At 39.7% G+C, this 26710-nt stretch overlaps 1 protein-coding gene across 5 annotated transcripts in view; it reads right to left on the bottom strand.

Annotated features, from left to right (window-relative positions):
- The window catches only part of NRF1 (nuclear respiratory factor 1), a 135303-nt gene that overhangs the window by 29222 nt on the left and 79371 nt on the right, over positions 1-26710 (bottom strand). For all 5 annotated transcript variants that reach the window (XM_055421251.2, XM_055421252.2, XM_088834665.1 and 2 more), the window contains 4 exons: positions 14894-15052; positions 13671-13868; positions 11682-11783; positions 6070-6227 (listed from right to left, as the gene is read on the bottom strand). In XM_055421251.2, the coding sequence (XP_055277226.1) occupies positions 6070-6227; positions 11682-11783; positions 13671-13868; positions 14894-15052 (617 nt within the window). The remainder of the gene's footprint in view (positions 1-6069; positions 6228-11681; positions 11784-13670; positions 13869-14893; positions 15053-26710) is intronic.

The raw sequence follows: 26710 nt of genomic DNA, 5'->3' as shown, positions 1-26710 counted from the left end.
GGCAACACTAAATTAACACATAAAAGTTTAAATTATCATTATAAGCCCAAACTCCTTGACTCAAAACTTAATAAATAAACCTCCCTTCACTGCAAACACTTTGTAGAACAGAAAGACATTAGCCATCTCTTTACACACTATTCTAACAGTTTGTATCCCATTTTTCTTTTCTTTATTATATACATAAATACTCATTTTTACTGATTCTGTGATGATACAAACTATGAAATGTATTATTACTGTTCTATGTGCCAATAAAAAAGAAAAGTTCCTGTGAATTTCCTGGTGGTTGCCCTGGTCAGAGAACCAAGATCCCCAAGCCACATGGTGTGGCCAAAAAAAAAGTTCCTGACAACCGTAATCATAAGATTATAGTTTACCATCCAAACTTCAGAGATGTTAAAATATGGGGCGCTGGGGGAGAGCAAGCGATGAAATACCAGATAAATTCAGCACCTCTCCTGGGAACGTATCAGGTACCACTTTGCAAAGGTACTGAGGGAATATCAAAAGTGGGCCTGGAGGAGAGAAGGTGGCGTCACTTAGTTTATCAGAGGCAGACGAAGTTCTGGGTCAGACACTGACTAAGCCAGTGGATTCAGCTTTGCTCTGCAGCTGCAGACTGTGCCATCACTACGGCAGTCATCTTAAAGGGCAAAGGGCTGTGGACTGCTTAGGGCAAACATGTCACGACTGTGGGCAAAGCACCATGTACCAAACTTAACAGTGTCACATTCACCTGAGAAAGTCAACGAACAAGTAAAGCAACTGACAGCATCATTCTTCTGAGGAAGACGTCTTTAACACTGTAAGGATTCTAGGAAGAAGTTTGAGAAGTCCAATGGACAAAAAAGTCTCATTATATAGAAAACTCTCCCCTCTTGCTAACTTGCTTTGCTTTTTAAATTATGTGTGTTTAAAAAATTATTTTTCTCTGATAAAAAAATGCATGTAGAAACTTATAAAAATTTCATTAAGTATAAAAGAAAATTTTAAAACATCGAGTTACTTTCCTAATAATCTTAAACACTTTAACCAGACAGTCAAGATCATGCTGTATTACAGTTTTATAGCCTGCTTTTCTTACTTAACTTTGTATTTCCCCATGTAAATATTCTTTGACATTTGTTGAAAATAATAAGAGCAAAATTGCTAATTTCAAAGCCCACTTTCCTAGTTGCTCAGCTGTGGATGTTTTTAATTTCCAGCCTTCTTTGTCTGACTTAGTCCAAGATATTATACATTTCAAATTTTTTACTTCCTTTATAAAAAATCTGGGGATGGAATTGAAGTTGAGCAAAAAAGTTGGACAGAATCAGAGCTTCTATACAGCCCCTTTAAAAGTCAAGATCAATCTCTATGCTAAAATGTACTTCAGATCTGATATCAACAGCCAGTCATTCCACAGTACCTGTAACATGAATTCAGAGGCAAAGTGGACCCTTGACCTGGAACTACTACTAAGGCTACTCTTTACATTTTACAAGGTAGATTTTAATTTTAGGGTGCAATAACTATTTATTAGAGATGGTAAAACAAATGATTATTTAGTGCCTAAGACCCATAACTGCATATTTTTCTGAGAGACTTGTGTCAGATAATACTACCAGACAATTCAACAGTGTTCAGCTATCGCTTATTAACGATAAATATATTTAACACTCTGACCTGAGACTTCATGGAAAGCCAAAAAGTAGAGTCTCTAGAAAAGGCTTCAACTGTGTGGTACTCTGAAGAAGAAAGCTGGTATTTGAGAATTGTTTATATGGAAATAGGAGCTCTGTTTACAGGTCACCTCAGCGACTGCTCGTTCCCCAGTTTTTTTTAAATCACAATCTACAATAATCTTATTTGTATGACCATCAAAGGTGCTGTCCTGCCACTCTTGGATGCATACTTCCAGTATGGGGTTCCACAGGCTCCAAGGGGGAGAACAGCTACCCAAGCCCTGACCTGGAAGAGTCCCTGTATCCAGTCACACCCATTTGATGATGTCTGAAAATCTAAATATTTGAAGTCATTTTCTTTGATACCTTTCTAAAGTATGTTATGCGAGGAGAAAAGCTGTGAACCAGCAACGACTAAGGCAACCTGGGGAGCCAGGTCTGATGGGGATGACAGGTCTACATGTTGGTGAGGTTACTTACTGCATGCCCCGTCAAGTCAGGGGCAAAGCAGTGACAGATGAATCTTTCACATGAAGTGTGAAGACAATGGTGCCGCCTGTGGTCAGCAGACAATTATTTCCAAATCTATTCTAACCACTTACACTAGACTTCACGAGAAATGATCAAACGACATGCCGCTAGAAAAAGATTGCCTTTACTTAAAAGGTGAGTCAGGATCAAAATGTCACTAAGCCACCGCTTCACAAATTTTTAACAAGCCGTTTCTAAACCAGAATTACAATGAGAAATTTCCATCAACTCCCCCCTCTCCCTTTTTTCCATCAACTTTTTATCTGCAAGTGTCTAACCTTCATCTATAGGAAAAAGAGGCAGCTGCACATTCTGTGCCCTTCATTTCCAGATAGGATTTCTGAACTAGGTTGTCCATCCCACATTAGTGGACAAATAAATACAAATCCATATATTAAAGCCATGCTTTGTTTTAATAATATCTCTAATTTTAAGCCAATATTTTCATTTAAAAAATGGTAAGAGTAAATTTTTCTTTAAAAATAGGATTCACTTCCTTTTTTAAAGCCAAGCCTCTTCACTGCAAAAGAACAGCAATTCTAACTTCCTGGGGCATTTCTCTCTCCACAGCACTGAGTCACAGCACCATACACAGTAAAGACACAGTAAAAATCATCTCCCTGTCAACAATACAGCACACATTTACAGGAGGGCAAACATCGATTCCGTCTACCCGTATTTATCATGCATCTTTATGCACAAAGACGGTACCGGCTCTGCAGGACCTAGAACATAAGTCTAGGATGACTTAACCAACAGACTGAAACTTGAATCACTGTACTGCAACAAGCAAATGGTGATTTCACTTCCTTTCACGTCGGCCTGTTCAGGGTGAACAGCTTTTTTTTTTTGAGTGTGTGATGCACTGCTTTTCATTTGTTCACTTTGACTCTCTATCTCCTTCCTAGAAGTACTGATTGACTCTGTATTTTGAAAATAATTAAAATTAACAAGTTTCCAGGGTATTCAATGATGATTTCTCCATACCCCTTTTCGGTTATTGTAAAGCTAGGGTGGGCAACAGGTTGTGAGCCCAGGGCCCTCAGTCTAACTTGCTACACAAAACTGCTAACAGCATGGCTGGAAACAAAAAGGCCTGTTCTGCACCTGTCCTGACCGCATTTGCCATTAACAGCTGAGGGAGCCCCTCTGCCTTGGGTCCCACCCACCATTCCACATGGCCAGCCTCTCTCTCTTTAGTCTGTGCCCACACCTGCTGCTCACAGTGCAGCAAAGGTGCAGGTGAGAACCAGGCCTGCTCCACCTGCACCCGAAAGAGATGGCTGGAAGAGAGCAGCTCTATGAAATTGCTGTTACACAGGAACAAAGACCAGATTCATAGTGTATTTTTCACCAAGGTGACTTCCAGCAACAAATTCTGTGGAGAGGCTGGGAATGGGTCTCATCCCACAGAGAAGCAAACACCAAGGGCTTGTGTTTCAAGCCCAACCCTCCTGACATTAGACAGTGGTAACAGCTCTTGGAATTAGGAGTCTATGATGTTCCCCTAACAGCCTGCAATGTCTAGTCATCACTGCCAGGCTTGGTTTCTTCACCTCCAGCAGAGCCTGCAACACACCATCCCCCAACACTCATTGGGGCCATGATTGCAAACATATTTCAACATCTCTTTACTCCTCCTTCAAGCCATGGTGAACCATATTCTCCTTCCTTTGAAGTAAACACTGTAGCCGCCTCAGCTGCCTCTGAGTTTGTTAACAAGCCCCCAGGGGAAACCATTACCCTCCTTGCCTTTGGAAAAAAGCCCTGGTCCTCTCATATTTTCCAGAATGTACAGGGTTCTCAGGACACTCACACTTCACTGGACCGTCCAAGGCGCTGGCTCAATGACATGAAGTTTTTCTGGCCTTCAATGGTGGCCTGTTAAGGCCCCTTGCTACAGTGAGGGGTTACCAAACCAAAAGGAAGGAGTGTCTCATTCTGTTCATGGTTTTCAGGAAGTTTATCTGTATGTGTCTTCTCTCAAAGGTACAAGTGGGCTTGAGTCACAGGGCAAGAGACCAAATAAGACTTTCATGTCAGTGTAAAATGACATGAAAGGTTCAATGGACTAAGAAAAAAGTTTCTGTTCCAAGTCACTCAGGGACTCACTGGTAACTCTGGAAGGATAAGTGTGTATATGTTTCAGTTCAATCACCAAGTCCTGGCCATACTTCCTTCAAAATCCAGTCACTTTATCTCCACTCTTACTAGTAGTTTCCAAGCCTTTGACAAGTCACACGTGGACTATCTCTTCTCAAGTGGACTTCCATTTCTAATCTCTTCTTACTATAAGCAATTCTGAATAGATGAATCTTAAAATCTAAGTTAAATGATAATAAATATAAATCCTGAAATGCTAACTACAGGCCAGCCAATCTGATGAGAGTTTTATATCCATCATTTCAATGAATCTTTACGATTCTACATGATGAAAATTATCCTTATTTGATGAAACCAATGCTTAGGGGTGAAATTTCTCAAGATAGTATGGCAACTAAACGGCAGAGGTAAGATTCAAACCTGAACCAATATGACCTCAGAAATGGGTCTCAGCTACTGTACTATACAGTCTCATGGAAACCTATACTTAAGCCTATCAAGGCTTTCTACTGTCCATCGCAGCCAATCTAAACTTTTTCTGATGTTTATATTCTGAAGGAGGTGATCCCCTTCTGAATTCCCTCTATGTTCATAGTCCACACTATACAATTGGACAGTGAATTACACTCTAATATGTTTGCTAAGTGTTTTACTGAAATCAACCTCCCAATCACATTATTATTTCCTTAATGGCAGATAATATATCTTAGAGCACTCATTATATACACTCTTACCTAGTAGAGTGCTGGCACGTCACGAGAATTCACCGACTATTTGAGACTAATAGCTGCTGCACATAATGATAACAGCAACCTTACCATACGCTGGGCACTAATCTGAGGCTCTCACATGCACTGACTTTTCCAACTCTCACTCCAATTCTCACAGTAGGTACTGTCTTTACCCCCGTTTTACACAGAGGAAAGCCTGGGCATTGAGCTCAAGTAAACTGCCCAAGTCAAACAGCTAGTAAGGGACAGAGCTGGGATTCAAACCAGGTAATCTGGCCTCAAAGCACACCCTCTTAACCATTATTTAAAATATCTGGGTCTATTGAAAATAAAATTGTGTCAGCAATGAGCAGTAAGAATAATAATATGGGGATGATTTTTTTCTGTCAACAATCATTAGAAGGAACAATATGGAAAACAATACAATTTCATTTTGGGAACTGCCTCTTACTAGAGTGCTCCATTCTACAGTATCCTTCCTAAATGTATCTGAAGAAGAAAGGTTCAGTTTTCCCCCAATAATTCAAAACTTATTTTATTTCAGAGGCACTGGTAAGCAAAGAAAACAAATTTCTTGAAAAGTCAGTAAAGTTAGCTCCTGATCAGCTAAAACATGAATTAATATCCATAACAAAATGCAGTTTCTTTGTAAGGTAAAAGGAAACTCAATCCCAAAACTTCTTGATTTTTTTTTATTATTATTACATCCTTTGGTCCCTTTAAAAACACAAGGTACACCTTGCTGTTGTTTTTGGTCTGTTACTGATCACAGAACAGGATACAGCAAAAGGGACCCATATTCCTGACCAGCAGGTTTCAGCAGCAAGTCAGAAAGGCTGAACTGGTTGCTGGGGGTAGAGTGGAATGGGAATGGGGTAGGTGAAGGCTGATTACAAGACAACTTTACAATATCTTATGGGTTAAGAGTGTTAAGTTCCAAATGCCAGTTGTGACAAAGTGAGGTACGACGTTTCTCTTTACATCTGTACATAGGGACAGAGTCACCCTCCTCTTTTATTGCCCACCCCTGCCTCCACCTGTTGAGTGCCATGGTGACCGTAGCTCCCTGTTGCATCTCCTGAGAAGCTGCCACTGCGGCCTCTGCCAGTGATGCTACCGCCTGGGTGGCCTCTGACGCCTGCGTTGTCTGGATGGTCATCTCACCCCCCTGTAACGTGGCCCAGTTTTGTTCCACCTGAGGCAGAAAAGGACAGGCTAGTTAAAAAAATCAGTCACAAGAGGATGGTGATTATGATTTCAAAAGTCATATTTCTAAAAAACTGCCATGTGCTCAGCCAAATACATACATACTATAAATTAACATGACTTACAATGTATAGGACAGGGTTTTTAGCATGATAATTTTGGGTTAAAAAGGGGGTATTAGAATATATATTTGAATTTGCTTACGTTTGCACAAAGAAATTCTGGAAGGACACAAAAGAAACCAATGAAAATATTTTCCTCAGTGTGTGTGGAGATGTGGGAATAGGTTGGATAGAAAACAGAAAGCAAGATTTTCCACTGTATCCTTTTAAATAATTTTCAAAATATGAGTTTTTTTAATAAACCATAAGTATACTTCTAAAAAAAAATTCAAACTGTACCAAAGGGGATACAATGCCAGTATTCGAGATTCTTTGCCCAAAGGCCAATAGTATCACCTGTTTCTCCATTTCTCCTGCATCTCTCTGCAGGGATATTCTCTTGATATATGAGCGTATTTAGACACACACACACACTCTGAAGAAAAACTGCGGCATATGCTACATATATTCTTGTACCCTGCTTTTTTTCACAAACAATACAGCTCTGAAATGATTCTAACTTGGAATGTATCAAACTGCTTCATTCGTTCATGATTCATAATAATGGCTGCATAGCATTACATAGATACACATGATTTATTTAACCAGCTATTTTTTAATGGGCATTTAAGTAGCTTCCAATGCTTTGCTATTACAAACAGTACTGGACGATATATACTACTTTGTTTAGTTTATGTGAGTCTACTTATTCAGTAAATTCCTAAAGGTAGAATTATATATCAAAATCACTTTGTATTTTTATTTTTGATGGAAACTGCCAAATTTAATAAATATTTTTTTTAATGTAGCAAAAACTGCTTTTATTTTACTGGAGAGGAATTATGAAGAAACAAAACAAACAACAAAACAAAAAACCATACTATCCAGTTATTCAGAGTAGATCAAAATTCAGCTTTATTAGATCTAGCACAGGGTTTCTCAGCCTTGGCACTACTGACATTTTAGGTTAAACAATTCTTTGTTTTGAGTTCTGTCCTGTGCATTGTAGGATGTTTAACAGCATCCTTGGCTTCTACCCAACGAGATATTAACAGCATCCTCCCCAGTCATGAGAATCAAAAATATCTCCAGACACCACCAAATGTCCTCTCTGATGGGCAGAGGGGTGTTCCTGGCTGACAATGACTGATTTCAGTATAATGCTTTGCATTAAGAGATTCCATCCCTGCTGCCCCCCTCCCCGCCCTCCAGTTCTGGATACCTGAATCTAGCTACTTCAGTCCATTTTGTTTAATTAATACTGTTGAGTATCTCTCCCATCCACCACCACCAAAATCCAAAAAGCAGCAGGGGCAATGAAAGCCATTTCAGTTCTAAAATATGGCAGGTGATAAGTCAAGCAGCTTAGATATGGTATTTCTGCAGATTCAGGTCTCAGAATGCTAGCTGTTCTTACTGGAGCTTCCACTGGGGTCCAGTGCTGGTTCACTTGTGCCTGTATATTACTGTGTCCCAAAGAAAGTACCACCAGCTCTAAGAGAATAGATCCTTAAAATGCCTCCCTCTTTGGTTCTATTGATATACTTTGATTATCACAGTGCTTCTCCAAATGTTTGTCAAAGGCCTCCCAGAGAATGAGACACCTCTCTAAGCTACCTTAGTATGTGCCCTGAGTTCTTATGGGCAGTGGGTTGTGGCTGCAAGCCTTCAGTGTTCTAAGAGCCAGAGACATCCTACTTCCTTCCTTTAAAGCTGCAAAGGTGCCCACTCAGGAATTCACAAAACTCTTGCTTCTTAAGGTATTATCGCTTTGATCTTATTACTCCAATGAGCATCACAGAAAACATCATTTGAGATGACGAATTACACTGCTGATTTCTAGATGGCCGAGGATTCTATTCTGAAAATCAGCTGAAGCTGGCCAGCCCTGCAGCATTTCCACTTTCCAGATCTGCCGCACTATACTTCTGCCCACCCCGCTGCAGAGTGTGGCCCCGTGCAGCTCTCCCAAGTACTCAGGCTCAACTCACAGCAGCAACTTCATACACATGCATTTCCTTACAGCTATTATTTGTAGTGGAAATGGTATTAGAATGTTGCCATATACAGTATACGTTAAGGAAGCTGAATTTATGGCACAGAAGATTAATGGATTGTGGTGAAGGGTGGAGAAGAAGAGGGAAGAAGGAGATGGAAGAGATTTCTATTCAGAGTATTGACAGGGAAAACATCAATTAGCTTAGGTGTTAACGTTTCTCTGGAATTTCCTATTCTTGAGTCTCAGTGCTTTGGTTGTGCTTGCTTGGGCTCTTGCTGTGCTCCCTTGCCATCTTCCCATTTGGGAACCACTCTATGGCTACCCATGCCTGGGTGTCACCATGTCTCAGAGAAAGGGTCACACACTCTAGAAGGGAAAGATATTCAGAGGATGTACGGTCAGCTTCTGTGCTTTTCTGAGACAGAGTCACTACAGTGAGGCCTTTCAAACTGCAGTGACCTTGTCGCTCTGGCCACCAGGAACCACCTGTGGCTCTTCCCCACTTTCACACTGTGATGTGTTGCGTGTGCTGCTCCCTTTGATAGGAACACAACTCCTGTCCTTCCTGTCATTGCTTCCTATTCACCCCTCCGATCTGAGATCAGGTGAGATGACAGCTGGGATAGCTCTGCTTGAAGACAACTCCCTACAGCCAGCCCAAGGCTCAGGACCTCTCCTCTCGTGTCCCACCACACGCTGGGCTGGCTTCTACTAGATCCTTATCTCATTGCCATTTTCTCTGATGTGTTTTTCTCTACCAGCTACCTGTGGGCTCTTTAAGAGCAAGGAAGGTCTTTATTTTCCTCTACGTCTAGTATATATAGTGCCTGGCACAGAACTCAGAAAGCATTTACTTAACGGCCAGATGAAGAATATGTTCCATTATTCACATTTCCCTGCTTGTTCTTCAGTGTGCCCATATTTCAAATAAATTGCTATTCATAAAAAGCCCACCTAAAATAAGCTATGCTACTTCAAAACTGTTAACACGTGTTGATGGTTCAGTTTAAAGTTCATGTCTCTAATGTGTCCATATTTCAGTTCTTCTGCTGCTTCTTTAAAGGAATCATGTGTACCACTATTATCAGATATCACAGTGATGCAACTAATTGGATGTTGAATGCAGTATGATTTAATGTAAGAGCTCTCATTGGCAAGGCTAAGATAACAAAATGACCTTACAACTTCTAAAAGTATAAGTACTGTTTATTTCTGTAAAGTACTTTCTGTTCCTGGGAAGAAGCTATGCTAAATACAGGCAGTAGGATGTTTCTCCTGAGTCATCTGATGCAATGCTTTGTTGGCTTGATGTGGTCTTACCTTTCCAAGCAAGTGAGATAGTCTGACTAATCACAGCACTCATGGCTCAAAACTAAGATGCTTAACAATCATGTCAACATCTAAGAAAAATCAGAAGGCAAATAGAAGCGAACCATAAAATCTAAAACATTTTGCCACTTTCTGAGATGATATATGCTTCTTTTTTTCATATGCTTTTTGTTTTATTGGAAATATGGGAAGGGTCAGAATTTTTAAAAATCTGACTGAATTTGGATATTTACCAACAGGTTATTTGTGTATGTCATTCACAAACTTTCATATAAATGACTTAGAATGATGTTAGTCTGTTAGAAAAGCCATAGATAACGTGACTAAGATGCTTTTTCCCTTCATATTTTCCATGAACTTTTGAAAACGTTGATTATGTGAAGTTATTCTGTAAAACAGGTTTCAAAAAATTCATCTCTAGAGAAGTGTTTAAGAAACTCAAAGTTACTTTCATAGTACCCAGGAAATGTTCAGTAGGGAGACATGGTAAATAACTTCAAAAAGTAACCAATCCCACAAATGTACCAACCTTTTTCTTTACTACCTCCTTCACACTTCAGGGAGTGTCTGTCCTCTAGTCTTAGTGTTTGGGGACTGATAACTTTCCGCCTCAGCTAGTCCATTCTCTTTCATTATGATTACATACTTTGATAAGTCAATCTCCTGTAGACTTTTACCTTTCTATACTGGAAAACCAAAGGCCAGCTCCTGCCCCAAATCCTCCCACTCTCCGTTACCAGAAACATTCTATCCTGAAGGCACCACTTTGCAGCATCTCTTACAGCAAGGACCACAGTTCATTCACATAGACCCCTCTCTGAGAGCAGGGTTCCTGAGAGCAATAATTCAGCTCCATACATCTAACACCTGAACTGCAGCATGGCAGGAGCTCACCACACACTGGTTGGCGGGAGCCTGCTGTAATTCTCTTCACCTCACTAGCCATGAAAGGCAGCAGTTCTCTACCTTTCCTGAGATGCACAAATGATAGTGATTTTGTGATGTTCTCAGTGAAAACAGTCTATGGTTTTGAGCAAAGGGGAGATAATATTTTTAGTTTCATTTCTGATATGGCTCTTTGACATCTGTTGGCTAGTTTTCAAACTTCAGGAGTACAACCTTTAGGGGAAAAGCCCATAGTCACTTAACAAACCCTTTCCTGAACTTCACTGATGGCTCAGAGCTTAGACAACATTTTTCTAAATGCGTTACCCAGCTTCAACACTTAAGTTACTCTGTACCTTTGGACAAGTCACCTAACCTTTTCCCTTTTATCATGTAAAAAGCGAAGATGATAACAGAACCTATACTTCCTAGAGCTGAGAAGTGCTTAGCTTACTGAGTGCTCAATAAAGGTTAACTACCTTTAAGTTTATATCCCATAATTAGCTCAGTTTTGATATGGACAAATTTTCTTGCTTTTTTTGCTTTTGCTTCTTTGAGGGCTTTCTTGACTGTGTCACACAGCTTGCGGATATTACTTCTTCAACGAGGGACTGAACTTGGGCCATGTTGTGAAAGTGCTGAGTCCTAACCACTGGACTGCCTGGGAATTCCCAAGGAAGGATTTTCTTGTGAAATATTTTCAAAGGCTCATTTACAATGCAATAAATCATGTCTACTGATTTACAAATATATATACATATATATCCCTTGAAAGAATGTTTTAGTCAGCTTGTTTTAATGATCTAATTTTTTAAAATAAAGTCTAAAGATTAAATTCTTTGGGATTCATAGCATAAAAGTATTTAATGGATATAAAATGCTATGTTGCAAATGTAAAATTTTAAGTTCCTGACAGTTATGTCTGAATCATAAAGATCCATTAATTTCAATTGTTATAAACAGAGTATGCTATTTGCAAAACTGGCATGGAATGATATTTTTAGGTTTACGTAAGACAATGCTATAGATGTCTAGGCTACTTACAGTCTCTTCATATTATGGCCCGTCCCTTCTTCTTCACCTATACATTCAAGCATCAAGTGAAAACAGACTGAAACCTCTTTCTTACCTCTCCATCAGCCACCGCTGAATAATTCACTTGGGCAACAGTGACTGTGGTTGGCAATTCTGAAGCATCAGCCAATGTGGCTACTGTTGCCCCTGTACCAACCTAAACAAAAACATTGAAGTAATAAATGTCAACGAATAGTGTCTTCAACCTCTCCTTTGCTCAGAAGTGAAGACTCATTCAATCCCAAATTCAATGGGTTTCCCTCATAGCTAATTTGGTAAAGAATTTGCCTGCAATGTGGGAGACCCAGGTTCAATTCCTGGGTCAGGAAAATCCCCTGGAGAAGGAAATGGCAATCCACTCCAGTATTCTTGCCTGGAAAATCCCATGGACAGGGGAGTCTGGTGGGCTATAGTCCATGGGATTGCAAGAGTCGGACACGACTTAGTGATTAAACTACTATGAAATCAGTGACTAAAATAATACATCAGACACTAACATGAGCTTCAGAGTTTTACTTCAACCAAATAAGTCAATATTAGAAGCCATCATGTTTCATCATTGGTACCTTATGTCAGCTAACCAACTTTCTCTTCTCACCGCAATCTGAATTTTAAAGGTTCCCTATCTATTTCTGCTTTATTGACTATGCCAAAGCCTTTGACTGTGTGGATCACAATAAACTGTGGAAAATTCTGAAAGAGATGGGAATCCCAGACCACCTGAACTGCCTCTTGAGAAACCTGTATGCAGGTCAGGAAGCAACAGTTAGAACTGGACATGGAACAACAGACTGGTTCCAAACAGGAAAAGGAGTATGTCAAGGCTGTATACTGTCACCCTGCTTATTTAACTTATATACAGAGTACATCATGAGAAACGCTGGGCTGGAGGAAGCACAGGCTGGAATCAAGATTGCCGGAAGAAATACCAATAACCTCACATGTGCAGATGACACCACCCTTATGGCAGAGAGTGAAGAAGAACTAAAGAGCCTCTTGATGAAGGTGAAAGAGGAGAGTGAAAAACTTGGCTTGAAGCTCAACATTCAGAAAACTAAGATCATGGCATCAGGTCCCATCACGTCATGGCAAATAGATGGGGAAACAGTGGCTGACTTTATCTTTGGGGGCTCCAAAATCACTGCAGATGGTGATTGCAGCCATGAAATTAAAAGATGCTTACTCCTTGGAAGGAAAGTTATGACCAACCTAAACAGCCTATTGAAAATCAGAGATGTTATTTTGTCAACAAAGGTCCGTCTAGTCAAGGCTATGACTTTTCCACTTGTCATGTATGGATGTGAGAGTTGGATTATAAAGAAAGCTGAGTGCCAAAGAATTGATGCTTTTGAACTGTGGTGTTGGAGAAGGCTCTTGAGAGTCCCTTGGACTGCAAGGAGATCCAACCAGTCCATCCTAAAGGAGATCAGTCCTGAGTGTTCATTGGAAGGACTGATGCTGAAGCTGAAACTCCAATACTTTGGCCACTTGATGCGAAGAGCTGACTCATTTGAAAAGACCCTGCTGCTGGGAAAGATTGAGAGCAGGAGAAGCAGGGGACAACAGAGGATGAGATGGCTGGATGGCATCACCGACTCAATGGACATGGGTTTGGGTGAACTCAGGGAATTGGTGATGGACAGGGAGGCCTGGCATGCTGCAGTTCATGGGGTCGCAGAGTCAGACACGACTGAGTGACTGAACTGAACTGAACTGATCTACCAACAAATTGTGTTTTACCTCAGAAGAGGTAATTCAAAAGGACTATTTCCTGGCCACTAACAGAGTAAAATAACAAAAAATGAAAACCTTCTCTATTTTTTTTTAACAGAGCTTTGATTTGGAAATATACAGAAAAGCTATCTATAGCTCTGTATTTAGCAAAATACAAACAATTTAAAATATTATTTAAAAAATCAAGTTCAGGTAGGAAGATCTTAGGGAGCTGTATAAAGTTCATATAAAAATTTATGTAAATAAAACTCTCTAGTCTGATCTGCTTCAGAAATCACAATCTGCTTTACTCCCCATAAGGTTTACTCACCTGGATAAGCGAGACAGTGCCATCAGGGTTACTAAAAGTCTGGACTACGGTCTGTGATGGTACCAGGTGGGCTATACTGTGTGTGGTTGTGGCCTGTGTTTGTGTTTGTTGATCTTCAAAAGCATACAAAAGGTCCTCCCGCCCATGCTGTTTATAACAGTTTTTAACTATGGTCCGTAGTGCTTGGGTCCATGAAACCTGTCATCAAAAGACCAGAAAAGCACATAAAGTCACAAAGAATGCTGGTTATTTATTCCCACTGGGAAATAAGCAGCTGGTCAGTTATCAAACAAACCAAATCAAACTGGGATCAAGTAACTCTCTTCAGGATTACTTCTCACAGACCCATGTGAACACAAGGAAATTCAGCACCAAGTACCAGAGATTTCACACTGGTTTCCTTCCTGACCAAGGTCTGGATTAGCTTTTGGGTTTTATACCCTACTCTAACCTGAGGTCAACTCATAAATCTCTCATAAAAGAAGGTTACTCTTTTTTCAAGAATTTAAGATTCTTAGTAAAATTTAAAAGCTAACCAAAAAACAAATATGCAGAACAAGTAAGGGAGGATACTTGGTTTAGACTTTCTTATTTTTTAAAAGGTTTAATTATCATCAGACTTGACTAGTTTCACATCTCTCTATACATATTTTCAACAGTGATTCTTGCTAACCAGAAATAAGGAGATTTCTGGGTCTTCAAAGTGATTAATGGGGCTTTCCAGGCGGCACTAGTGGCAAAGAAGCTGCCTGTCAATGCGAGACTTAAGAAATATGGGTTCGAACCCTGGGTCGGGAAGATCCCCTGAAGAAGGGCATGGCAACCCACTCCAGTATTCTTGTCTGGAGAAACCCACGGACAGAGGAGCCTGGAGGGCTCCATCCATAAGGTCGCAAAGAGTTGGACACAACTGAAGCGACTTAATATGCAAAATGATTAATAGTTTTACTTCAAGTTTCTTCAGTTTTCCAAGCACCTTATAAAATTACAATAGCCCAAAAGGCAACTGCAGAGAGAAATATAAATCCATAGACCTATCCCAAGTCTTTATGGTGATGGACTGATAAATGGGAATCAGTGGATATCAAACTTCTTTTCGAGGATAGGTTTGACTACTACACACATTTTTAGACTTTTTATAGCCTAAGAAGTAGAACAACAAAAATAAGCTTGTTGATTCAGAATAAAAAAGCAATGGAAAACTCAGGCTAGAGAAACCTCACCCTCTGCTTCTGCTCTTCCGTGCGCACATCACTCCGAACATTTGCCCATGGGATATCTTCAGGCCACCAGATGGGCTTGCAGCTTTCTTTGCCCCAGCCTGGTTTCCCCCGACCTGTAGAGTATTTCAACATCTCTGGGATAAATGCCCGAAGCTGGGCCTGGAAAACAAGAGCACAGTCATCAGCAGTCATGAAAGACATCTGGGATATGTTTGTGTCTCCCAACAGATTCTAAGATTACAAAATAAAGAGCTGTCCTGGAGGGTCCTAGAGAGTTCTAAAATGTGATGTTGGAACTGACTGCTTCCCATAGGTTACTAGAGCTCCATGAGTGATGGAGAATTATATGGATGTTGATAAAGTGCACCTTAAGCTGCATGTCATACCCTTGTTCCTATAAGATCAAGAATATCTAGCCCTGTGTTTGATTTCCACCCTCTAAGGTTCTATTGATGCTATAGCTTATCTTCCTTCTAGAACATCTACGCATATAAGGTGTCAAACAAAGTTAACATGTTTTCAGAAAAAAAAATGTGCTGTTCTGGAGATAGTAATCAGAACAATAAGATGAGAGAAATAAGAGGTGAGGAACAGATGAAAATCACTGTTACTTGTAAATAGTGTGACTGTGCATCTGGAAATCCCTAGAGAATAAAATGAAAAACCACTATAAACAATAGAGAATTCGGTAACATGACTGACTATATGAAAATATATGAAAATAAATGGGGTTTACTTAATAAAAAGGGAAAATAAAACTCTTCTAAAAAGTCTTTAGTAATGTAGTCCAATGTCTATGAGTCTGACATATAGATAAACATAATGACACAGGTGTTGACCTTAAACATATTATGGATTTCATCCAAATTATTTTACAAATCAAATCCAAACCAAACAGATGCTAAAGCACAGAGACAACTACCATTCTTTGTCTTCTGGCATGGTTACCACGATGTATACGTACGCTGGGGGAGAAGGGGAGGCTACTTTGTGAATATTCTTAATTGCTAACAATGATTTTCGGCAAGAGAATCAGTCTATCAAGTTACAGTCTTCCCCCTCAGACTGCCTTCCTTTGAACCTGATGGTCTACAGTACTCCAGACATAAGCAACGTGTTCCATCTAAGGACACACTTATATTGCCTCTTATGACCAAAATGAGAACAATTTTAGCATGAGTCAGACCCAAGGACGTGGACTTGTAGCTTGTAAAGAAAGAAAAAAAAAACAGAAATGGGAATACTTAAGTATTAATGAGAGAATGAGCACAGCAACCCTTGTATTGAAGAACCTACTTAAATATCAGGTTTTCTCATTTAAACATTATTTAATTGAAAGATGACAGAAATTAGCAGATAATATAGAATCACAAACCTAAATCGGTAATATTCACCTAATAAAAGTTTTGGTTGACAGTATTTACATTGCTAATTCGTGTCCCAAGTTTGCTATTTCACCTCTCTTTCTAAGCCCCCCTTGTCTCCCAGACAGTCTCCTGCCTGCAGGATATGATATAATACACTCTGTTATATATTTGGCTCTGTGGCATCAAGCAGCAGGCTAATAGAAATGTATCCATTTGCAAACCCAGGCTATCAGCTGGCTCATGAGGTCATTTATTCAGTTATTTTAAGAAAGTGCATCTCAAAGTCATTTTTCCCTTTATCCTAGCTTCCTGGGAGTGTGTCTTTTTCTAGCCTCAGTTATATAGAGAAGGAAAAGGTTCAACCCTCACAATATTTACATTTCTTCATATAAAGAAACAATAGCTTTCTCAGATGGGTGAACAAAATAAACTCGTATCACAGATTTTCACATCTCCCCTTTCTTTTAATTCCATTAACAGTCTCCAAAAGGAGAGTTCTTTATATCCACAGGATGAGGAGATAATGAAACAAGAAGGCCAAATATCTCTAAATTAACAAAAAAATGAAAGTTTTCTTAAAAGTCTGAAAAGATGCTTTTATTTGCTAGAATTTCTAGTTGGGAAATATTTCAAAGCCTTAGGAAGAAGACAGTAGAGGCTAATGAGAGGCAGCAGAAACAGAAGCAGCACAAAGGAAAAGGTGACTTCCACAGACCAAAAAAAAAAATCCCATTAAGTTAAAAAATGGACCCAGAGTGAAATTAACAAATTTCAATACAGAGTCAGATCTTAACTTTTTAAAGTACTATCAACTACACAAAATTTGCCTCTAAATCAAAATAAAAGGCAAAAAGCACTTTCTACCAGAAAAGTTAACTTTTCAAGTATGTACAGTTTAGGGATGAAGGACAATTTTTGCATTTAAGTGCACAGAGATAATGTGATAAAGGCAATTTACCAACACACTATTTTTATACTGTTCCAAATAACGAGTGTTCACAAAGGGATATTAATAAAGGGAAATGAGCTATCTAGTATAGAAAGAGTTAAATGATTTCTTTCCAGAATTCAACACTCTGCTCTCATTACCAGTTGGATTAATTACTGGTCCTGGAGAGTTTTGGAAACCCAAGCTACTCAATGTGCTTGTTAAGGAAGGTTTGTCTTTAATCCACAGGGGAGACAATCAACAGGATGAGCAAAGGTAAAGCCTATCCTCTCTGGCTGTCCTTTAATTGGGCTGCAACAAGCTTTCCTGGCCTCTCATTCTGATTTAGGGCTCAAGACGGGCTTCAAGTGTCCAGCTTGGTTAGTAAGCCCACATCAAATCAGCAGAGAGTAGAAAACACCACTCCTTCCAGGGCACCTTCACCAAAGAAAAATACGTTAAATTCGTGCCAGTGGCAATCAAAAATAAAGATTATATGGAAACCACAGATAGTTTTTAAAAAGAAGATTTTTCTAACTCTTAAAGTTTTAATCTGGCCAAAATGAAACAATACTTCTTATTATGCTATAAATTTTCCCCTTGTAAATTCAGTCACTTCTTTGTGGTCCAACAATACATTACCCTTATATATATACAGGGTATATACCCAACTACCCTTCTCATTCCCTCTCTCTCCACTCTGCATGTACCCGAGATGAGGAATTTTGAGGCTTCAGGTGTCCACTTAGGTTCAGTTACCAAGAAAAGGCCTTTCAAAATAAAATGTCAACCCCATATCTACTGAAGAGTCTGGAGAATATTCAACAGATTTAAAGAGATAACAGCTAAAATCAAGCCACATTAAAAGATGATGTTTTCTAGACCCCACAGGAAAACAGCAATGGAGCAGAGAAGGAAAACCGAAGAACTTTCAGACTGTGGCTCCATTATTTTAATTTAAAATTATGAACTTACAGTTGACAGTCCCTATCATATTCAGATGGATATTTAAAGGACATTAGAAAATAAAAGCAAAATGATTTTTTTTGCTCATTATTGGGAATTATTTGTACCCCTGACCTCTGTTCATAGAGGTAATGAAAGTGGCTTTTCTTACTAGAAACACCAATCCTATGTCCCCACATTCCCCAGGAGGGCCAGCAGAAAACTGGTTTCTCTTAATCTCATTTTCCCATAAAACACACTTTCATGGAAACGCACGAAGAACAAGTTTGGAAGGAAATATAAAATCACAGAATTCAAGGGACAGCCAATGAAGACATTCCTCTCTCAAGCCAACACTTCTGCCTCTGTCTCCATACACCATCAATCCATTACACTGTCTCCCTCCCATTAATCAAAATGTTCTTAAAATTCTACCCTCTCTTTGAAGGAGTCTCAGACTGGTCAGTTTCTGCTACCTTATCCTAACTGTGCTCTTCTGTATAAAAATCTAAATAACACAGATAAGGTCAAAACCCTCTTCTTGATCCACCCTTCCCTAATCTGGTTACCTGTCCAGAGACATTAATTTGATGAACATCCTTTCTTACAGGTCAAATTCTACGCATTTGCACAGATATATGCTGGAAAGGCAGTTTTATGTGATGAAAGAAAACACACATATTTCATATTTTAGTGTAATTCATTTTTTCTACTCAACATTTTGCCATAGAGATCTGCTCATGGCAGTACAACTAGAATAATCTCATTTTCAAAAAATGTAGTTGCCTAGTATCCACAGGACAGATTTTTCCAATTTATTTAACCATTCTCCTATTGATAAACATTTAGGTTGTAGCGATCCCTGGGTTGAGAAGATGCCCTGGAGAAGGAAATGGCAACCCACTCCAGAATCCTTGCCCGGAAAATCTCATGGACAGAGGAGCCTGGTGGGCTGCAGTCCATGGGGTCGCAAACAGTTGGGCACGGCTGAGCGACTAACACTAACACAGTGCCTGGACATGCTTCTTTGAGCACACCTGTTGAGTATTTCTCTAGCAGAAAAGAATTGCTGGTTAAAGGGTACATGCATTTAACATTTTCATAGATATTGCATAACTATATTCCTAAAAGATTTTGTCAATCTTATTCCCACCAAAGGTGCAGAACAAAACCCATTATTTCAAAACCTCCCTTCACTTTTCACATTTTTCCTTTGTTTTGCTTCCAAAAGGGAAGAAGAGCATAGCTCCAGCATCTGTGCACTGTCCAAAGCCGCTGGGCGGGACAGGTCCTGGCTCTTGCCTGCCAGCTGCCTCAAGAGCGTGGGGTACACAAAAGAGCGTGGGGTGCACGGGGGGTTCACATGCAGCCTCCTGAGCTGCCTTCACATTTTCTAATTATTCTTTTTTACTTTGGCTCATTGGATATGGGAGAAATGATTTAATTATTATTACTAGTGAGGCTGAGACTTATATGTGTGCTGATTATTTTTCTTTACAATTCATAAGACTCTATTTTTCTAATTATCTTTTCACTAATTTGAAAGAAATAGTCATATGCTCTAGATATTCTTTGCCATACAGTACACAATTATTTTTCTCTAATCTAGTTCTGTTCTGAATATGGAATATAAATGCATGTTCCCTTCCCTTAGTATTCCTGAATATACCCTGAATTATTTTCAGTTCAGTTCAGTCGCTCAGTAGTGTCCGACTCTTTGAGACCCCATGAATTGCAGCATGCCAGGCCTCCCTGTCCATCACCAACTCCCGGAGTTCACTCAAACTCATGTCCATTGAGTCAGTGATGCCATCCAGCCATCTCATTCTCTGTCGTCCCCTTCTCCTCCTGCCCCCAATCCCTCCCAGCATCAGAGTCTTTTCCAATGAGTCAACTCGTTGCATGAGGTGGCCAAAGTATTGGAGTTTCAGCTTTAGCATCAGTCCTTCCAATGAACACCCAGGACTGATCTCCTTTAGAACAGACTGGTTGGATCTCCTTGCAGTCCAAGGGACTCTCAAGAGTCTTCTCCAACACCACAGTTCGAAAGCATCAATTCTTCGGCGATCAGCTTTCTTCACAGTCCAACTCTCACATCCATACATGACCACTGATATTACTCTACTCAAAACAGGCTGTGCTCTATTTAAGAACACAGCCAATGTTTTTGTTATTTTTCTTTTCTCTCGATCGCATCCTGCCTACCTAACATCTGTAAGATGTGGAATGGCATCAGACACATCAATACTTTTTGATCATTTTAGGCAGTAAGAAAAGCCTACTCTCCACACAGATTCTGACAGGAGAAGCAGTTAGGACCTGTGATCCAAAACAGTGGTTCTCAAAGTTGACTGCACAATGGAACTGCCTGGGGAGTTCAAACACTGCAGAAGCCTAAATCTCATCCCCAAATATTCTGGTCTAATTGGTCTAGAGCATGACCTGGGCACTAGGATTTCAAGTTCCCCTGGTGGTTATACTGTGCAGCCAAGTTTGAGGACCACTGAACTAATTACTTCTTCAGTTCAGTTCAGTTCAGTTCAGTCGCTCAGTCGTGTCCGACTCTCCGCGACCCCATGAATCACAGCACGCCAGGCCTCCCTGTCCATCACCAACTCCCGGAGTACACTCAAACTCATGTCCACAGAGTCGGTGATGCCATCCAGCCATCTCATTCTCCGTCGTCCCCTTCTCCTCCCGCCCCCAACCTTTCCCAGCATCAGACTCTTTTCCAGTGAGTCAACTCGTCGCATGAGGTGGCCAAAGTATTGCAGTTTCAGCTTTAGCATCAGTCCCTCCAATGAACATCCAGGATTGATCTCCTTTAGAATGGACTGGTTGGATCTCCTTGCAGTATAAGGGACTCTCAAGAGTCTTCTCCAACACCACAGTTCAAAAGCATCGATTCTTCGGCGATCAGCCTTCTTCACAGTCCAACTCTCACATCCATACATGACCACGGGAAAAACCATTGCCTTGACTAGACGGACCTTGGTTGGCAAAGTAATGTCTCTGCTTTTTAATATACTATCAAGGTTGGTCATAATTTTCCTTCCAAGGAGCAAGCGTCTTTTAATTTCATGGCTGCAATCAGCATCTGCAGTGATTTTGGAGCCCAAAAAAACAAAGTCTGACACTGTTTCCACTGTTTTTCCATCTATTTCCCATGAAGTGATGGGACCAGATGCCATGATCTTTGTTTTCTGAATGTTGAGCTTCAAGCCAACCTTTTCACTCTCCTCTTTCACTTTCATCAAGAGGCTTTTGAGTTCCTCTTCACTTTCTGCCATAAGGGTAGTGTCATCTGCATATCTGAGGTAATTGATATTTCTCCCAGCAATCTTGATTCCAGCTTGTGCTTCTTCCAGCCCAGCGTTCCTCATGATGTACTCTGCATATAAGTTAAATAAGCAAGGTGACAATATACAACCTTGACGCACTCCTTTTCCTATTTGGAACCAGTCTGTTGTTCCATGACCGGTTCTAACTGTTGCTTCCTGACCTGCATACAGGTTTCTCAAGAGGCAGGTCAGGTGGTCTGGGATTCCCATCTCTTTCAGAATGTTCCACAGTTTATTGTGATCCACACAGTCAAAGGCTTTGGCATAGTCAATGAAGCAGAAATAGATGTTTTTCTGAAACTCTCTTGCTTTCTCCATGATCCAGCGGATGTTGGCAATTTGATCTCTGGTGCCTCTGCCTTTTCTAAAACCTGCTTGAACATCTGGGAGTTCACGGTTTACATACTGCTGAAGCCCGGCTTGGAGAATTTTGAGCATGACTTTACTAGCGTGTGAGATGAGTGCAATTGTGCGGTAGTTTGAGCATTCTTTGGCAATGCCTTTCTTTGGGATTGGAATGAAGACTGACCTCTTCCAGTCCTGTGGCCACTGCTGAGTTTTCCAAATCTGCTGGCATATTGAGTGCAGCACTTTCACAGCATCATCTTTCAAGACTTGAAATAGCTCAACTGGAATTCCATCACCACCACTAGCTTTGTTCGTAGTGATGCTTTCTAAGGCCCACTTGACTTCACATTCCAAGATGTCTGGCTCTAGGTCAGTGATCACATTATCGTGACTATCTTGGTCGTGAAGATCTTTTTTGTACAGTTCTTCTGTGTATTCCTGCCACCTCTTCTTAATATCTTCTGCTTCTGTTAGGTCCATACCATTTCTGTCCTTTATCGAGCCCATCTTTGCATGAAAAGTTCCCTTGGAATCTCTAATTTTCTTGAAGAGGTCTCTTGTTTTTCCTATTCTGTTGTTTTCCTCTATTTCTTTGCATTGATCACTGAGGAAGGCTTTCTTATCTCTCCTTGCTATTCTTTGGAACTCTGCATTCAGATGCTTATATCTTTCCTTTTCTCCTTTGCTTTTCGCCTCTCTTCTTTTTACAGCTATTTGTAAGGCCTCCTCAGACAGCCATTTCGCTCTTTTGCATTTCTTTTCCATGGGGATGGTCTTGGTCCCTGTCTCCTGTACAATGTCACGAACCTCCGTCCAGAGTTCATCAGGCACTCTATCAATCAGATCTAGTCCCTTAAATCTATTTCTCACTTCCACTGCATAATCATAAGGGATTTGATTGAGGTCATATCTGAATGGTCTAGTGGTTTTCCCTACTTTCTTCAATTTAAGTCTGAACTTCGCAATAAGGAGTTCATGATCTGAGCCACAGTCAGCTCCTGGTCTTGTTTTCGCTAACTGTATACAGCTTCTCCATCTTTGGTTGCAAAGAATATAATCAATCTGATTTCGGTGTTGACCATCTGGTGATGTCCATGTGTAGAGTCTTCTCTTGTGTTGTTGGAAGAGGGTGTTTGCTATGACCAGTGCATTCTCTTGACAAAACTCTATTAGCCTTTGCCCTGCTTCATTCCGTGCTCCAAGGCCAAATTTGCCAGTTACTCCAGGTGTTTCTTGACTTCCTACTTTTGCATTCCAGTCCCCTATAATGAAAAGGACATCTTTTTTGGGTGTTAGTTCTAAAAGGTCTTGTAGGTCTTCATAGAACTGATTAACTTCGGCTTCTTCAGCATTACTGGTTGGGGCATAGGCCTGGATTACTGTAATATTGAATGGTTTGCCTTGGAAACGAACAGAAATCATCCTGTCATTTTTAAGATTGCATCCAAGTACTGCATTTTGGACTCTTTTGTTGACCATGATGGCTACTCCATTTCTTCTAAGGGATTCCTGCCCACAGTAGTAGATATAATGGTCATCCGAGTTAAATTCACCCATTCCAGTCCATTTTAGTTCACTGATTCCTAGAATGTCGACATTCACTCTTGCCATCTCCTGTTTGACCACTTCCAATTTGCCTTGATTCATGGACCTAACATTCCAGGTTCCTATGCAATATTGCTCTTTACAGCACCGGACCTTGTTTCTATCATTGGTCACATCCACAACTGGGTATTGGTTTTGCTTTTGCTCCATCCCTTTATTCCTTCTATAGTTATTTCTCCACTGAGCTCCAGTAGCATACTGGGCACCTACCGACCTGGGGAATTCCTCATTCAGTATCCTATCATTTTGCCCTTTGTTACTGTTCACGGGGTTCTCAAGGCAAGTATACTGAAGTGGTTTGCCATTCCCTTCTCCAGGGGACCACATTCGGCTGTGGTCCATGTGATTAGATCAGCTAGTTTCCTGTGATTATGATTTCAGTTTGTCTGCCCTCTGGTGCAGTACTTCTTATCCAACCCTTATTTAAAAATTTTTTTAACTGTAGTAAAATATACATGAGATTTATCATTATATACAGTTCAGTGGCACTAAGTACATTTGCAACGTTGTACAATCATCACCGCTATTTCCAGAACCCATTCACCATCAAACAGAAACTCTCTATCCATTAAACAATAATTCCCCATTTCTATTCTCCCAACCCCTGGGAACCTCTATTCTACTTTCCATCTTTATGTATTTGCCCATTCTAGATAGCTCATGTAAGTGGAATCACACAATATTTGTCCTTCGTGTTTGGCATATTTCACTTAGCGTAATTTCCTAGTCTTTGAGGAGAAAAGGGAAAATATATGCTTTTTTAAAACAAAGCAAAACAATACTCAAAAAAACCTAACTTGATAACTGATGAATGTTTTCTGAGTAAAACCTATTAATCCCTGTGAATAATTTCTTTCAAAGAAGTAATCACACTGAGCTGAATGTTTCTGAAGATTCCCCTGAAAACTGGTGAAGAATTACTATCCTGTTGCATCATTACTCCAAGGGGATATTAAAGCAACAAAGACTGCCCCAGTGAGAGTAAGAGGAGGGCAGTAAGTTCAAGGAAGGAGAAGAAAGGGAGAGGTGAAAAGGAGAGGATTTTAACCAATAATATCAGGCTGTTCTTTCCAGAGGTATTTATTCTATAATTCTTTGCCTGGATATTTTCTAACACAAATTCCAAAAGGATTAACAACCTCCCAAGAACAAGAAGACTCCTACAGAACTCAAATGTGGTAAAGAACATAACTGATTTTCCAACAGCAAAATCGTAATTATTACTTAAAGACTCTGCAAGAAATTATTTAAGTCCTTAAACTCAAAGTACAGTCTGAGAGCCAGCAGCACTGGCATCACCTAGGAGGTAGAAGGCAGCATCTCAGGTCCCACTCCAGTCCTGATTCATAATCTACACTTAAACAAACAAGACTCTCAGGTGATTTCTTTGTACACTGAAGTTTGAAAAGCACAATTAGGCCATCCTCTGGTCTCTGGTCTGAAGTATCCTAGAAAATTTTGCTAAACTGGCTTTCAAAACCTCTGAAAAAGATGATTTAATTATTTCATTGTAAACGAGGTTGCAGAATCTATATTAAATTAATGATTTCCTCTCCTAAGCCTTTTCTCAACCTCCTTCAATTCTTATGCAAAGAGTCAGAGAGAAATGGGATAAAGTCTAGCCACTGTTCTTAAAGGAGCCTAGAAATTCATGTTTTCATTTTTCACTAAAAATACTACAGAGCTGTGTGGTTTTTGCCAGATAAACACAAAAATATCAGAATCAAGATATATTTATAACAGTAAAAAAAGAAGCTTTTCAGGTAAACAATCTATTTATTCATATAGAATTATACTTTTACCAAAAATAAGCAAAACACAACAAAAACCAAAACTAATAAGTTGATTCCTAAAAGAATCAGGGCATTCAGTTCACACAGAATCGAAGATACCATGTTATTAGTATCTCAATTTCAACCTGTTGTAGAAAGCAATTTTGATGATTGTCAGAAAATCAAGAAACTGTTTTATAACAGTAACTGTTCAGTGTACCTGACACGCTCAATCTGAGTGATGATCACAATATAGTTTTACATAAAAAAAGAGAGAGAGAGTGACAGGAGTCGGGGGAGAGACAAAGAGGGAGAAGCAAGCACTGGCAGCATGGACTCCAGTCTAAGTTCTATTTGCTTGTCACTAGCTTGCTTCAATCCGTAAGCTGCTTTCTCTCTTTATGCCTCAATTCTTTAATACCCTGTGAACTGTACTGCTGTACTTCACTGCTGAGCAAAATCAAAATTCTAGGTTCATTAAGTTTCTCTAAGTGAAAAATGAGTGAGAAATGTTATGTTCAGGTTATTCAATATAGGTAACACATATATCTAGCATTTCTAATTAGTAGTAATATTTTGTGTGATTCCTTAGTTTTCAAAGTACTTTTCAATATAACATCTCATTTTTTCTACCTCCAGCTCCATAAGGCAGGAGGGCATATGTTTTCTCACTTTCATGAGATGAAACTAGGAACCAGGGCTACTGTGCGGTAGAGCTGGGACTTAAAGACTAGAGCTTCTGACTCTAACTAACCATGCTAACTTTCTAATTTTTAAAGAATCAAATTAAAGGAACACATAACATTGAAACAATATTGAATGCAATTTACTCTCTTTGGATGATTCAGAACTCATTTTCGGTTGTATATGGAATTATATTTGTAAAGTAGTCATCTCCATAGCATTCAGCACAGACAAGATGATCAGTTCAGCTGTCTGGTTAACCCAAGTCCATCTCTATTCTAGTGCACTTTTACAAATCTTGAATTTTATCACTTCAAGGAAATCATGGTTTCTAGAACTGGTATACACTTAAACTTAATTTGCTATCCAAAATTGGTGTCCACTTTGTCCTTTATGGTTACAGATCATATCTGAGCTCTTCTTCCTTGATTATAAAATAGAAATTATATACATACATAAACACACTCTCACACTGGACAGCAAGGATTAAATGAGATACTCCTGTAAAGAATTAGTATTGTGCCTTCCAACACATAGTAGCTATAGGACAGAAAAAGAAAAACATGAAAAACAGTTGACATCTTCACCAGAACACTAAAAAAAAAAAAACACAAAGCAGAAACATCATCAAACTTGCACTTTAAAAAATTCAATTTGGGGTTTCTATGGTTATAAAAGTAATTCATGCTTACTACACAAAGACAATGAAAATCACCCATAATGCCACCACACAGTGATAATCACTGTTAATATTGGTGTATACCCCTTTAAAATTTCACACACACACATGCAAGTTTTGTGTGCATGTTTTAAACAAATGAGACCAA

The sequence above is a fragment of the Moschus berezovskii genome, chromosome 3, assembly GCF_049115385.1.
Source record: "Moschus berezovskii isolate FMDL1 chromosome 3, NW_MosBer_1.0, whole genome shotgun sequence".
NCBI classification, from domain to species: Eukaryota; Metazoa; Chordata; class Mammalia; order Artiodactyla; family Moschidae; genus Moschus; species Moschus berezovskii.
This window is presented reverse-complemented; position numbering and strand designations above follow the sequence as displayed.